General features: G+C 42.0%; 1 protein-coding gene across 3 annotated transcripts in view; it reads right to left on the bottom strand.

Annotated features, from left to right (window-relative positions):
- SNTG2 (syntrophin gamma 2) overlaps window positions 1-16,279 on the bottom strand; it is a 213,471-nt gene that overhangs the window by 105,803 nt on the left and 91,389 nt on the right. For 2 of the 3 annotated variants that reach the window (XM_083495623.1, XM_083495624.1), the window contains exons 3-4: window positions 11,216-11,272; window positions 11,055-11,112 (exon numbers count right to left, since the gene is read on the bottom strand). In XM_083495623.1, coding sequence (XP_083351749.1) covers window positions 11,055-11,112; window positions 11,216-11,272 — 115 coding nt within the window. The remainder of the gene's footprint in view (window positions 1-11,054; window positions 11,113-11,215; window positions 11,273-16,279) is intronic. The other variant, XM_083495625.1, reaches the window with a different exon arrangement.

Genomic DNA, 16,279 nt, shown 5'->3' with positions numbered 1-16,279 from the left:
TCCCAGAAAGGTATCTGTTTGGCCACTGTGTGAAACAAGATGCTGGACTAGGTGGTCCTGTGCTCTTTCTTAGGTTTTGAGGATGGCAATACCCCATCCCCACAACTGGAACAAAGCACTGAAGTCATCTGAGAATTACTACAACCAGCAGTGGTGTAGCGTGGGTTGCCAGCACCTGGAGCAAATCGAATATCCTCAGCACCGCTGATACACTGGATCAAAGGAGCAGGAGTTCAGCAACCTACCCGAGTGACAGCCACGGCACCCCATGAGCATCGAACATGGCAGAGAGTGGGACAGGAGATTGGTCAGGAATGGGTATCTTTCTAAAACCCGTGCAGAGGGTGCCCTAGTAAGCGGCCATCGGCCAAATTTGCTGCTTAATCTACCCACGTGAACATTGGGAGATTTTCTGTTTGAGGGGGAGGGTGTACTTACTATCTATCTATCTATCTATCTATCTATCTATCTATCTATCTATCTATCATCTATCTATCTATCTCTATCTATCATCTATCTATCTAATTATCTATCTATCTGTCAGGGAACTGCCATCGGCTCAGGGGCGAGAGGGGAAAAGCCGGATGGATTACAGAGAGCCCCCAAAGATCATGGGAAGCAGCACTTCCTCAGCGGAGGAAGGTAGCCACGCCTCTAGTGGAGAGGAGATGCAGGGGGTGGACGAGGCAAGGCGGTGCCAGGACACCTTGCCTGAGCAAAGCGGGGAGGAGGGAGGTCCCCCGTTACCCAAGCCTTCCTTGCGCAGTAAGCTTCCACGCAGAGAGGAGAGGCGCAGACTAGGCGTTAAGAAACTACTCTGCTGGGGAAGGTTTAAGGACCGCCCACTCTCAGATTTTTCAAGTGAATGAGCAAGACACGGAATATAGGCACTCTGCATTCTAAAGGTTTTTATCACTAATAAGAAAGCTTTAGAACAGACTATTGAGGCATATTGCCTGATTGCTCTCGAGCCACCAACTGATACCTCTAACACTATCTATCTATCATCTATCTATCTATCTATCTATCTATCTATCTACCTACCTACCTACCTACCTACCTACCTACCTATCTATTTTTTTACTATGCTATTTGTTTTCCTTTTGAAATTTTGGCACCCCTAAGGATTTTGCGCTCAGGGCAAACTGCCCCTGTGGCCCTGCCCACGCTATGCCACTGGCAACCAGGCTGATGCATCCAAAAAGCCTGAGCTAGGGAAACCACGCAAATCTCATGGCTGAGAGCATGTCCCACTTTCTCTCTTTTTAACAAACTTCTCTACTTTACAGAATATGCCACTGTTGAAGGCTCTGATGTTGCTTTATAATGGCAAGAGAATTATTCTCTTACAGGAATTTTCCTAAGCCCAGGATGTATTCCATGGCGTATGAGAAGAACTTGAAGGGAAAAAAATCCCTTATTTAAGATGTACGTGACCGTGCATTGATGAGTTGTTCCTTTTCTTTTGAGGAAAACAAGTACATTCTGTACAGTTTGATTGGCAGGAGTTTGTGATTAGCTCCCACTACAAAAAAGAAAAAGAAAAAAAAGAAAGATTGCTACATAACGGTGCTTTTATTCTGGTTTTCTAGATCAAGAAAAGTGAGACATGGAATAAAGTGGCCTAGAAATATGGTTTTCTGAAAGTTTGAAAAATGGCTCCGATACATACTAGAGGGCTGAATTATGGTTATTTCTGTTATTGGGTAAACAAAAGCACAACACAAAAAACTGTAACCCAAACAACATGAGTAAGGCTTTTAAAAAATCTTTTAAAAAATTGTCTTTCACAGCAAAATGAATACAACTGAGTGTCCTACAGTAAAGTCCAAGCTGCCTTTTCATAAATTGTACCCTAGGAAAGCACAGTTACTACTCTTTTGTGCTAAATGTGTGCTATTAGGAATACAGAGGCTTTTCAAAGTGAATCAAAACATCTTTCAAAAACTGTATGTCTACCATACTGAAAGAATACAGAGTGTTCCTAAAGTCTAATGTAGTCCACTTGGTAAGGTTATATTTTTCTCTCATTTTGTTTCACACTGCTATATTTTAAAGCATGGCAATATGCTTAGTTCTTCAGTTCTTCTGCATTCCAAGAAATTACTATATGTAGGCATGACAGATGGTAAAGAAAACAAAATCTGATCAACAGCGCAAAAAGAAAGCAGTATGAGAATTTTGGAAATGTTATGAGTAAACTCTAATGCGCGCTTACCAGAATTTGCTCTTTTCTTTTGCTTTTGGAATACCGTTTGCATAGACACTGTACATTAAGCTGCTCCATCTAATGAAGTACTCTCAACTTGACAGGCAGTGGTCATACACTGGTCTTTTCCCTTCAGCATTGCTCTTCTGGCAAACCATGGCTTAGCTCCCAGCAGTTCAGTGGCAGGAAGACCAGAGCAAAGTGGCCAAAATTTCCTCTCCAGGAGTCTGGATGCTTGTGCTAAGTCATGGTTTGGCTTAGGGTTATGTGTAAAGTAGCTCAACAAGGAAACAACTCCCCTGTATTTTACGAAGTTCTTGCAATACTTCAGCAACTGATTCTCAATGACCAAAGCCGAGCCGTATTTCAGCCAGAAGATATAACCAAAGGTCAAGCACCTTTAGTTCCAATTTTCCAACAGGAAAAATCAGATGCCGCTAATAGCTGGATCCTATGCAGGTGTGCATAAACTCATTGATTTCAATAAATGCACTTACCTCTGCATAGGATCAGGCCTTAAGTCTTAAGAAGAAGAAGAGGAGGAGGAGGAGGAGTTTGGACTTGATATCCTGCCTTTCACTCCCCTTAAGGAGTCTCAAAGCGGCTAACAATCTCCTTTCCCTTCCTCCCCCACAACAAACATTCTGTGAGGTGAATGAGGCTGAGAGACTTCAGAAAAGTGTGACTGGCCCAAGGTCATCCAGCAGCTGCATGTGGAAGAGGAGGGACGTGAACCCGGTTCACCAGATTACGAGTCCACCGCTCTTAACTGCTACACCATGCTGGCTCTCAGTACCTAAGTCTTTTCCCTTCAAAGCACTTAACTTTGGCTGGTAGAGTTGGGATTGCATTGTCCAAAATGGCCCATGGAATAGCTTCCACCAGAGAGATCAGAATGCATGCCAACAATGGTTCATCCCAATGCTGCCATCCTTGCAGCTTGTGACTGTTATAAACATACAAGTTGATTTACTTCTGTATGACTGAATGTGCAGAACGATGTAGTCTTAAAAGCCACCTTGCAATCACCAGAGCTTAGAAGTCTGAACATTAAGATCCATAACTGGAACACAGATCCAACTCTCTAATGGTTACCTAGTGCTTGTTCACTGTATACCTGCTGCAACTCAGAAGCAACCACAGAAGAGTACTTCTGCAACACAGATACATGGTCACCCCCTAAATCCACTGCATGAGCAATACACAGCCATTCCCAAATACCTTACATGGCATCTCATCCAAATTTTGACTTTTCAAGTTAGACTAAAAACTAAAGTTTGCCTGCCAGGAAGACAGAGCTGTTTCTGCTGCTGAAGCTATCATGGATTAATAGGATGATGCTTCTCCTGTGATTTCTTGCTACTTCTGGATAATGGAAAAACTCATGCTGCCAATCTGATCATTTTATCTTAAACGTATTTTATCTTGTAGCTGCATTCTGTTTTCCCCCCAGATGGCACATCAATCAAAACACAGCTCCATAGACTTTATTTACCGCATCATGGTTATTATATTGGTATGGTGCTCAAACATAAGCTTGCTATAGTGGCGATAAAGAAACAATAGTATGAATTTGCAATACCCGCAATATTAACTTAAAACAGCACTGAAGGGGAAAGTGGGGAAAGGATTACAGTTTTAAGTCTTCCAACTTAATAAACTTTGACAACACCAAAGTGTGAAATGAAGCTCATAAATGATTTAGAGGCTCCTGGAACAATACACTGTTTATTACACATAGATTTCCCTCTTCCTTTGGGAAAGCTCAGAGCGGTTTATATGCTGTTCTTCTATCCTGCCACTGGCCAGGCTAAGACCTGCTAAGTTATTCTGTAACAGCATAATGTACCCTCAGGCGATAACATATAAATTACAAAGTTCTACTTTCTTCATAAGTAGATCTGTAGAAGAAGAAGAAGAGGAGTTTGGCTTTGATAACCCGCTTTATCACTACCCGAAGGAGTCTCAAAGCAACTAACATTCTCCTTTCCCTTCCTCCCCCACAACAAACACTCTGTGAGGTCTGTGGGGCTGAGAGACTTCAGAGAAGTGTGACTGGCCCAAGGTCACCCAGCAGCTGCATGTGGAGGAGCAGGGAAGCAAACCCGGTTCACCAGATTACGAGTCTACCGCTCTTAACCACTACACCACGCTGGCTCTCTGTATTTAACAAACAGCAGCCTTGCACACATATTCTTTCATTGCGTAGAAAACGCATGATGCAACAGATAAACACCAAGAACTAAAATGGAGACTGTCTATTAATACCATTTTTGTAAAGCCATACTCCATGCTAAGAATATTCATGTGTTATACTGCTTCTCTTTTAAAGTGGCACAGAGATTTATCTCAAGAGGAGCTGCTGGCAGCAAAAGTCAGCTGACACGACTCCATAAATTCTACGCAAAATGTAAAGCTTTTTAGAATTCTCTTAAGTCAAACTATGGTTTTATGCTACTTTTGCTTTACAAGAAAAAAAGTAAACTCTGTTTTTTTGTTGTTGTTTTTTTACCATAACAATTCAAGGAAGTGGACCTTTTATTTTATTTTTTTAAAAAGGTTTCTTACTTCCTTTACTTCAACGAAGTACTAAATCCACTACTTTGGGCAAAGAAAGAAAACCTCATCTCAAGCAACTAAAATGCATTCTAATATCTGAGAACAGGGAGGATAGTACCAACATGGACATGATTAATACCACAGGTAAAAGGCTTACTGAACTGAATAATGTGGCACTGAATCCACGGAAGTAATGAATATTTAAAGTTTTATAAGGAAATAAAAGAGAGGCAGACTGGCGTCTTCAATCTTTCTATTCAAAGGATGGCACTGGAGGCCAACGAGAGATCTTATTATTTCTTGTTTCAAGACAGTGGGAAGGAGATACGCAAAAACAAAAGGGTAGAACTGAATGTGATCAGGTAATGGAAGGCATGTTTCCTACTGAGCTACACAGCTTAAGACGAAATGAAGAAAAACATGATTTATTATTAACAGGTATTATCAACTCATTAATTTTCCTGCAGTTATTTTTGTGGCTCCACATTTTGCCCTTGATATCTTAGATGCAAAATCGTTTCTAATCACAGGCATCTTTCGTGCAACGCACAAAGGAAAAAAAACAACAACACTTTTTCCTTGTACGATAAAATGTAATATTAACATCTGATTTATAAAGTAGAGCTGCCACAAGTTTATTGGGGGGGAGGGAATTTTGTTTGCCCCAGTGCGTTTTATCAGGGCTTTCTGATTTGTGGTTGCGACATGCCAAAAATGGCTTGGGCCACAATGTGGGGAACTACATTCTTGAAGACTTGGCAGAGTGATTCCAGCTGAGAAGCCCACCTGTTGAGAATTTCCCATGTGAACCATTAAAAAGGCTATCTTCTTTCATTAGGTAGGATTTCATCAGATAGTGGTGGCCAAACTTGGCCCTCCAGCTGTTTTTGGACTACAACTCCCATCATCCCTAGCTAGCAAGACCAGCGGTCAGGGATTATGGAAATTGTAGTCCTAAAACAGCTGGAGGGCCAAATTTGGCCACCACTGTCATAAGAGAAATGCACTGGGCCAAATCGGCATTAGCAGTTGCCAAGTTTATAAACTCCACCCTCAAATATTAGATGATGCCTGCTTGTCTTTTATGTTATGGATACATATGTAAGTTGACCCCAAATATCCTTGTTGGAAACAGTATGAATAACCCATTAACTGCTCCTTGAAGTTGTACCCTTTAACATTACAAATAACCCATTATTCCAGCTGGGGCCTGTATTCCGTTTCTCTTCCAATTATTGATCAGGTAACTACCCCCTTGAATCTCACCCTCTCCTTGACAATAACCCCACAGGATAGCAACATGCCATGATGTCCGGATACAGGCAAACAGGGTACGCTCATTCTCGTATTGCTATACCATGCATAAATGAATTTTAAAATGTTTAAAATTAACAAATGCATCTCAAAAAGACCAGGACCACAGTGAGTAAATAAGAATTCAGCACTAGTGTTTCATGATTGTGACATTTCCCCCCAGATTAAACTGAATATAACAGTTTTAATATCTATCTATCTATCATCTATCTATCTATCATCTATCTATCTATCTATCTATCTATCTATCTATCTATCTATCATCTATCTATCTATCTATCTATCTATCTATCTATCTATCTATCATCTATCTATCTATCTATCTATCTATCTATCTATCTATCTGTTTTGGCATTCAGTAGAAACAGCTCTGCTAAAAGCCAGCATGTTCAATTGATTCCCAGGGTGTGTGTGTGGGGGAGGTGCCCATTGCAACAAATAGCCTCTGGCAGAGTTTAGTGAACTATATTCACCACTCATTTTCAACAGAATTCATTTCATATTGTTTTTGTTGCTTGTCTGACTCCACATGCTGTATCAGATAAGGGCACAGTGGAACTGCAAAGGTTGAGAACGTTGCAAGCCTGCAACTTCTACAGAAATTGGATAGTGGGCAAAAGAGCATCATCACAATGGTGTCAACATTCTGTGACTGCGTGGCTTGGAAAAGAATTTCTGCAGCCCGTCCAATAGTTGTGTGTATGTGTGTACACATACATAACTAGGAAAATGAAACAACCAGGCTTTAGTCACATAAAAAGTTGCCTTCAACACGTTGCTATGACTTTCCCCCTCTATATTCAGGCTTGGTTTGGGTAGGCTATCCAAACACCTCCAGTTTCTTTTTTAAAACAACTTTTCTCTAGAACACACAGTTTCATTTTAGCTGCTCCATTATTACATTTCGCTGTCAGCTTACAGTATAAGCATTCTTCTTCCTTCTTTTCCACCTAGCTCATTTACTGAGGGGGTGAAACACATTCATTTTTTCCTCCCTCGCATGCTATTTTTATGCCATGTACAAGACAGTATCTCTGTGGAGGTTGTATTAAAAGAATGCTTTTGTTCACTTAGGTTTCACATTCATTTTATTTTAATATTTGTGTAAAGGGGGCATGTTGCAAGCAAATCAGCATTTACTTGTGTTTGGGTTAATTTATATTTATGTTACCTTGTACTACTTTTATTCTGTTAAACTTTTGTTTTGTGATGAGTTAATGTCCAAGGGAATCTAAACCGGAACCCTGTATTAACAGCAAAATGAAATATTTAGTGAATCTACATACGTTTCAACATTTTGGGACCGAAAACTGGGATGTACCGTACATCTTCCTCGCTGTGCTCTCGTGTGAATCACATCAACTGCACAAGAGCACAGAACTCATTGATCTCAGATGTTTGGGGGCTCTGTGATTTTGCACATTTTTGGGTGCCGTGTAGAGATCATGGCACCCCAAAATGGGAAGCCCTGATATCATGAAGGCAGGTCAGGGGTATGGAACTGGAGAAATTGTGATGATTGCTTTCCCCCACCCCACTCCTATATCCTGTGCTTTTTTGAAATGTGGATTGCTGAACTGGGCAACTTCTTCAAACCTAGACAAAATGAAGTGGGAACAGAGAAAAACCTACAGAGTACTTCTTTGGAGAAGCTGAAGAGCACAATGGGAGCCTCCATATGTTGTTGGACTACAATTCCCATCAACCCAGCCACTAGCCAGGCATCTGGGCCTGGTGGGAGCTGGAGGAGTGATGAATTTCCTATCCCTGCTGTAGAAGATAGGAGTTCTGCTAATCAAGGGGCTACTCTCCTGAACCTTTCAACAGTCTTGTATAGGGCCCAACAATTGCTCTGTGAACAGTACTATGAAGCTTCCAACCTTCCCAAAGGACTCATCTCTCCAAGCTGCTTAAGTTCTATGTGGTTTTAAAAGTGTGGTGCCAGATTTTCCCTCCGTGCTGGATTTTGCTACCTCTGGTTTCTGAGAATGCACAGTAAGAACTGCTGATTGAAGCAACTGTGCTAAGTATACCCTTAGTCACAGACAGAATTTGCAAATAGAAACAAGATGTTTTAAAAGGGCGCAGAACACAGAAATAGAGCCAGTTTAAGTGCTGGCCAGCTTTGATAAGCATCTCTCAACCTCCTTATGGAAAATGGGGTAGAACAAAATAAAATACCGTAATATTGGACACACCGAAAAAGGGTAATAGCAAGAGTAGGAAACTAGTTCCAGAAGTTGCCAAAACATGGTGGTGTGAGGAGAAATTTCCAGATGACAGCACATGTTCAAATTGGCATTTATTTGTCTATTAACCAATCTATATACTGCTTTACGAGGTGGAACTGGCCTTTCAAGGCAATGCACAAAATTTCATGCAACACAATCGTAACCATAATTCAACTAAAACCACATTGCAGCACCATAAAACTTAAGAAGATCACAAGAACCTGCTAGATCAGAGCAATTCCCATCTATTCCAGCATCTTGCTTCTAATGGCCAAGTGGATATGCATGGGAAGCCCACAAGAAGGACATAGTTAATTGGGCTCGATGCCTCTCTTTGATGTACAGAGCAACATCACCTCCAGTAAATTGTTCCTTGTCCATCCTGTAGCATCGGAATGTCTCACTGTATTTCTCCATTCCACTAGGTTTCCATTGCATCCAAGCATATCTATGCTCTCCCTTAATACACTAAGCCAAGAGTTTGTCTGAGGCAAAATGGGGAGCTGCTGCTGTATGCATGCGCTGTGCATTGCCCACCCCTTTACCACCCCTGCCAAAGCCTCACTTGCCAAGGTTGCAAGGATGTGGGTTTTGGTGAGATATTGAGAGAGCCCCACGTTTTTGTGGGGTTCTCGCGAGATCTCACCAGAACCCAGAAGACATTGCAGTGGGGGGTGGGGCATGCCTGCAGGAAGGTGCCCCTTGGATTCTGCTGCCAAAGGCTGCCTCAGTCTGCCTCATGAACAGGCCTGCTAGCAACTTCGTATGGTCTGGAACCCTGTTCAATTCTTATTGCATGTATCCCCCTGCAAGTAGCTCATGAAAAATGTTTGCCTTGCAGAGAACTAGCAGTCACCGGAGCAGAGAACTAGCAACCTGATGTAGCACCAGAGATCAGGCAGAGCTAGTACAGCAATGCAACACCGGGGCATGGAGGTCCAGGTATAGCCCTTCTTTAACCTGAAAACATGAGTGCCCTAGACACAAATGAGCATGAACACAGCTTTATGGTCATGTGCAAAATATGGTCCTTTATCACAATATACATGAGGCATATACTCTAGTCCCATATTCATTCATTAATTCTGTTTTCAAATTCTCCAAAAATAAGACAGTTGCATTACAATTTCTAGAAAATTTAAGCTGCTTAGAAGATGGGGGTGGGGAGAAGCAAAGATTGTCCTAGACCCAGACAGTGGTGGCCAAACTTGGCCCTCCAGCTGTTTTTGGACTACAACTCCCATCATCCCTAGCTAACAAGACCAGTGGTCAGGGATGATGGGAACTGTAGTCCCAAAACAGCTGGAGGGACAAGTTTGGCCATCACTGTCCTAGACAGTATAGCTTTACTGAGAAGTGTTCCCTACCCCCATAGTATGGACATCAACGCATCACATTATTCTGTCGGTGTAATGTATTTGCTTTGAGTAACAGTTATTTCTTTTATAGGATTATTCTCACAAGACTATGTTCCTCTCTAGACAGACAACTTCACAATAATAGGCTCCTTGGGATTTATTTATTTAAATAACTTATATGTAAGTACCCATGTCTAATTGCTTGATTTTCGTTTTCCACGTATCTCTTTCAAGGTCTGTGCCTCATTGCTGTGTTATCCCACTTTCCAAACTATTGGAAGTTTACCACAATATTTTCCCTAATTCTTTTCTATATAAGTATGGACTACTAGTAAATAATACCTCCTTTCCAAGATTGCTAACAACTGTTTCTTAACATGATTCCACACACCCCTAAATGGAGTCGAGGTTCATGTAGGAATATACAAACACAACAAGAGCGAAAATTCTCTCTGAGGATTGCTCAGATTCCTACTTTGTCATGATTGCACATTTTTGGAAGCTGAAATAGTACGCAGAGATGTAATGCATGGCCACCGAATCTTCAGAGAATCCCCTGAGATGTACTACTGTGACTCACAATGAATTTCATTTGCGCTAGAGGTGTGAATTCTCTTTAAAAAATAAATGGCAAATGTGTTTGGAGAGGGAGTAGAATGCCTGAAACAGTGATGCTAATAGTCACAAACACCGCAAGCAGGGGAAGTGGAGCTGGGATCACCCAATGAAAACAATGGGGCAATTATAGGATGTTGCTCTTTCATAATTGCTTATACAATTGGGACCCTCTGTCCAGTCTGTCCGGACCTGGAAAGGTGCTTTCTAATAGTATAGAATGCCTGATAATGCCAGTGTTGACAGAAAACAGAAAAGTTACAGGCAGAAGACCAAGTATCCCATTGAAATCAATAGAAAAACAAAAATTGGTAAAGTAATAAAGGATCAAATACAAAACGAATGCAATTCAAATGAATGAAAATGAAGCAAGCCAAACTTTTAAATTTACCGTATTTTTTGCTCTATAAGACTCACTTTTTCCCTCCTAAAAAGTAAGGGGAAATGTGTGTGCGTCTTATGGAGCGAATGCAGGCTGCGCAGCTATCCCAGAAGCCAGAACAGCAAGAGGGATCGCTGCTTTCGCTGTGCAGCGATCCCTCCGCTGTTCTGGCTTCTGGGATTCAGAATTTTTTCCCCTTGTTTTCCTCCTCCAAAAACTAGGTGCGTCTTATGGTCTAGTGCATCTTATAGAGCGAAAAATATAGTAGTTGAATATAAAAACAGGACATTTTTCCCCATCCACATTGAATTTGCACCTGTGAATCCATATTTAATTACTGCATTTAATATAAAAATCTCCCATATGCAAGTACACATTTGCTTTACCTGCTTGATCTTTAAATATTTTTGATATGACGACAGGCACTTTGTGCTCAGCACCACCCTGAAAGAGATAAGTGACAAGAAGAAGAGTTTTAGCTACTCATCGACTTCACTTTTTTGTACTACGTATCAAAAAAGAGAAGAGAAGAAAGAATTATGCATACCTTTATACTTAAGCCCAAGCCACCAACTGGTTGTCTACGAAGTTTAACAGTTCTGTGCTTTAAAAAATGGTAGAAAAAATAAATTTAGGTGAAAATACAATATTAGATGCATGCATATCGAATTTGTGCTATCTCACCTACTCTCTCTTCTCATATTCAGCATAATTATTCTAGAAAGCTGAAAGACTTAATTCCATAAGCTAAAATGATATTTAATTCATAACACTATCACTAGCACAAAAGAAGGGCTTTTTTTCTTCATTTACTGAAGGGGGAAATTAAATCCTTTGCACCAGTTTGTACCTTGAGTTGCACAATCTTCTACGACAAATGCAATCCAGATATATGCACACAGGACTGTCATGATTTTTGACCGGTTGCTCAGACTATTCCACTGTTCACAGATATGAACAGGAGCTTGTGCCATTGGAGCCACTGACCGCAGAAAACTATGCTTGTCAACTCTAAAGCACGTCCCATTGAATTTTATGTGGTTTACTCACTTGAACAGGAATCCTATACACACCCTGAACTCAATGAGGCTTACTTCTGAGTAAACTTGCAGAGGACCACACTGTGAGCACAATATGCCAAGTCTCATTAAAGGAATGGGTGCAACAATATAAACGTTTGATTGGACTGATAAGCTTTTATTTAAAATTTTCTGGTTTGCCCTTGTCAAATCTCTGAAAGTTTAAAAATACAGAGCATTGCTTCCGGTGTATGTTTGCACAAAAGTTTGTATTCTTTGCTGATATCAGTTATACCCTTGATTTCCATTTTTAGTTTTCAAATCAATCTTTTTCCATATCCAGCTGACTTTCCTGCAGTGAGCTACCCCACTCATATTAATCTATTTCTCATGGTTATTTCTTCAATACTTTTTTTTTAAAGCAGGTACGTGAGATAAAATCTTTATGGACATCTTTTGTAGCAATCTATCTCACGTTTAATAGCACCTTGCATTTTTGACATTTTATTCATGCTCACTTTTCTTGGTACTTGACATAATAATGGAACACGAAGAGCTTCATTTTATCTATTGACAGAAAATGCATAGTAATACTGTTTAGCAACATGCTGAGTGCAGCTGTAGCCGCAATGCCTTTTCTCATCACCGGGAGCAGATATGGTTGGATATTTCAAGGTTGTTGTTGCTGCTATCATCATTATTATTATTATTCACTCTGTATAGAGGAAAATTGTTGTTCGGATATTTATATTATATTTATTATATTACGTTTCATTTTACCAAAACTGTTGCTTGATTTGTTTTCTAAGGAAACACCTGTAAGTCTGATTAATTTCCACAAAGCCTTCTGCAGAGTTTTATTTTGACGCATATATGAAAAAGAAACTGACATCATCAGCTTGAGGAAAGAGCTTGTTGCATTATTGCTTTGGTGCTGCACTAGCAAAGCAAATTCAACATTCCCAACAGTGGTGTGCAGTGAAATTTTTTGTAAGGGAACAGTTAGGGCCAGAGGTGCCAGTTTACAAGGGCAATTTGTGGGAGGAAAGGCATTGCGCCTCCCTCGCTAATCTGGGCAAAAGCTTCCCAGTCCTTGGAAAGGGGGCGCCAGACTTTTGACAGGATGCTGGAGCCCTGCTGCCTCCTTCCCAAAGCTGGGCGGGCATTGAGAAGGTGGCTGGTGGGCTCTTGGACGTCTGAGCATTGCGTGGCGAGTTCCAGCCTCCCACCAGTAGAAATAAAGACACACGGCACCACTATTTTAGGTTAATGGACTAAAATTGGCCACAACTTTATTGGTTACAGGTAAAGAGCAGTATTGGCTAAGGCATTGGTCCTATTCGACTATCCGGCTTCAGCCTGTTTGCTTGAAGACTGGGAAGGGTTAACACCAGTAGGGGGAGTCCTGCTGATGCACATCAACTAGGAACTCCCCCGGGGTCACCACTCGGGGGCATGCTTTTAGGCCCTGACCTCCATAGGCTTCGGACGAGGCCATGCCCCCCGGAATCCTTTACCGGACTACCCTTCAATATCTGGGGGAGCTGATGGCGCTCCTCACCCCCCCAACCCATCGACATAACAATACCCATACCAGTGCCTAACCGCCAAAACCGAAGAAGTTGTGACAATTTGCTATGAGGTAGGCGAAAAACCAAATGGCCGGTGCCAATTTGCCAAATGGAAAAAATACCTACTAGGCCCCTTAACGGCGACCAACCGAGGTCCATAACAAGGTCAGAAGGGGAATCTTGAAGGGCGGGCGGGCGGGAAACCATAGCAGCTGAGTGGCCAAAGAGGGAAAGAGGGAGATCCCGGGCCGCGCTTGCCTTAAATGAGGCAAGCCACACCCCCTGAGCCAGCCAATTGGCTGGCCAGGGGATGAAGCAGCCCAAGGATTCCCCAGATTGTGCGGGGGCTGGAAGCCAGCCTCCGCACTCGTGTTGGGGGCGTGAAGCCCGCAACACCACCTCCTCCTGAGGTCAGAAGTGGCTTTGCACCTCCCTCTCTAAGCTGAGCAGAAGCTTCCCGGGCTTAGGGAAGGAGATGTCAGGCTTTAATACTCTAACTTACCAGGGACATCTAGGGAACTAGCATATTCCCCCCTAGTCTACTGACTGCACACCACTGATTCCAAACCAACTGCATGGCTTTTATTCAGTTACAAGTACAGTGAGCTTGAAATCTGGCAAGACATGGTAACATTCCCACCCCAATCCCCTTCCTCTGAATGAATATTTTTAAAGAAGCAACTGAAGTCGCCTAGGAACTGAGTTGAAAATGCTGCTTTGCCTCCATAGCTTGCAAAGGGGATCAGAAAAGCGAGGCCACGTCATCATCTCAGCGCTAGTTTTAAGGGACTACTGAATCTGAGAAATTTGTCGTGTTTGCATGTAATGCTAAGCCAAACCATGGCTTAGTATGAGCATGCTGGCTCCCGGAGCAGAGCTTACAGCTGCTCTGCTCCTTTAGGCTCAGCTAAGTGTGGCAGCTGTCTGCTTCTTGGGAGAAAAATAATGACAAACCTAGACAGCATCTTAAAAAGTAGAGACATCACCTTGCCAACAAAGGTCTGTATAGTTAAAGCTATGGTTTTCCCAGTAGTGATGTATGGAAATGAGAGCTGGACCATAAAAAGAAGGCTGATCGCCAAAGAATTGATGCTTTTGAATTATGGTGCTGGAGGAGTCTCTTGAGAGTCCCATGGACTGCAAGATCAAACCTATCCATTCTGAAGGAAATCAGCCCTGAGTGCTCTCTGGAAGGACAGATCATGAAGCTGAGGCTCCAATACTTTGGCCACCTCATGAGAAGAGAAGACTCCCTGGAAAAGACCCTGATGTTGGGAAAGATGGAGGGCACAAGGAGAAGGGGACGACAGAGGACGAGATGGTTGGACAGTGTTCTCGAAGCTACCAGCATGAGTTTGACCAAACTGCGGGAAGCAGTGGAAGACAGGAGTGCCTGGCGTGCTCTGGTCCATGGGGTCACGAAGAGTCGGACACCACTAAACGACTAAACAACAACAAAGTGTGGCAGCCAAACTCTCTTCTCCTTAACCGCCATCCTGGGTTCAGATGACACGCTAAGGAAAACTTTGGCTTAGCTGCTGCACTGAGCTAAAAGAACTTGGGAGGAGGAAGGCAGCTTCCATCTCAGCTCTGGGAAGCAGCACATTTGCACAAGGCCAGTGAGACAGAGTTTGGCTTACTGTGATGCTCAAACCAGGACATTTTGCAAGTCTCAGATTATAGTTATTTAGCCTGACAAATTGCAATTAGTCATTCAAGAAAAGAAATAATAAAGAGTAGTGCACTGAAAGTGCTCTGCAATTAAATTTTAATGAATATGTGCATACCAGCTACACTTAACTAATATAGCTGATATTTAATCCAGATGTACAGAATCTATCATCTCGTAAGGCATCAAATCAAATGTTAAGAAGGACTGCAGCATTTTAATATTTTGAGGTTGAAGTTTGTTAATTAGCAGCATGGTTGATTAACTAGTATCTAAATATATCCAGATAATGGGGAAATGAGCAATTAAATCTTAACTTATTTTAAATGCCAGTTATTTTAATTAAAATACCCAACAGGGCAAAGAAACCGCAATATGAGTGTTGACTTTCAAACCTTTTTTAAATCAGGAGTATTTACTTCTACCTTATAATTTTTCTAAGTCTGCAAAAGATTGAGTTTATTGTACATGTTTTAAAAGGATGTTATTTATTTTGGATTGCATTTAAGCTATAGTATAAGCATTCATATGCATTCAGTCATTCCGGCAAGCATGAAAGGTCCACAGAGAACTCTGTGATTGCAACCATTCAATCTCACAAATTACCGTATTTTTCCGTCTATAAGACGCCCTCAGGTATAAGACACACCCTATTTTGGGGGACTCAGATTTAAGAAAAGGGGGGGGGAGATGGCCCCGTGTATAAGACGCCCCCTAATTTTTGACATTATTTTTTAGGGAAAAAACCTAGTCTTATACATGGAAAAATATGGTATTTACTCACTGGGTGGGGCAGAGCTTCCAGCAGGTGAGTCACTGTTGCTTACTGGGTGTGGGGGTAGTTCAGGCAGCAGGGAGGTCAGCACAGTGCAAACACCTCAGCTGAGCCAATCCAGCACTCCTGCTGGTGTGTTTGCACCTTACCGACTGATTCATTGCTTTGCCCTTCTCCTTTTTAGTACAGCACAGCCGCTCTGCCCCACCTGGTGAGCTGCTTCTGTACACCTGGTGAATTCAGCTCACCTTCCTTGCTTAGAAGCATGCATAAAATTGCAGCTAAGGACCCTCAAAAAATCTCCAGACTTACAGAATCCCACATTGCCATCCATGTGGTGAGTGGCAGTTTGATCAGCTGTGAGTAGGCTCCAGGAATATAAGTGAATGAGTTAGGTGAGAGGATTGTGCCTGCTGACCCATATGTTGGGTCTCCTGCATATGTTGATTTGCAGGTGTGCACAGGAGCCTATCTCCATACAGCATCCAGTGTGTAATCCATTCCTTGTAAAATGAGATTTCAGAGCAAATACAGATATGCCTTCCATGCACATATTCTGATCTATGAAGTGAAAGCT

The sequence above is a fragment of the Podarcis liolepis genome (genome assembly GCF_965112155.1).
Source record: "Podarcis liolepis genome assembly, chromosome: 3".
In the NCBI taxonomy this organism is placed as follows: domain Eukaryota; kingdom Metazoa; phylum Chordata; class Lepidosauria; order Squamata; family Lacertidae; genus Podarcis; species Podarcis liolepis.
The sequence above is the reverse complement of the archived record's forward strand: the minus strand, read 5'-3'. Positions and strand labels throughout refer to the sequence as shown.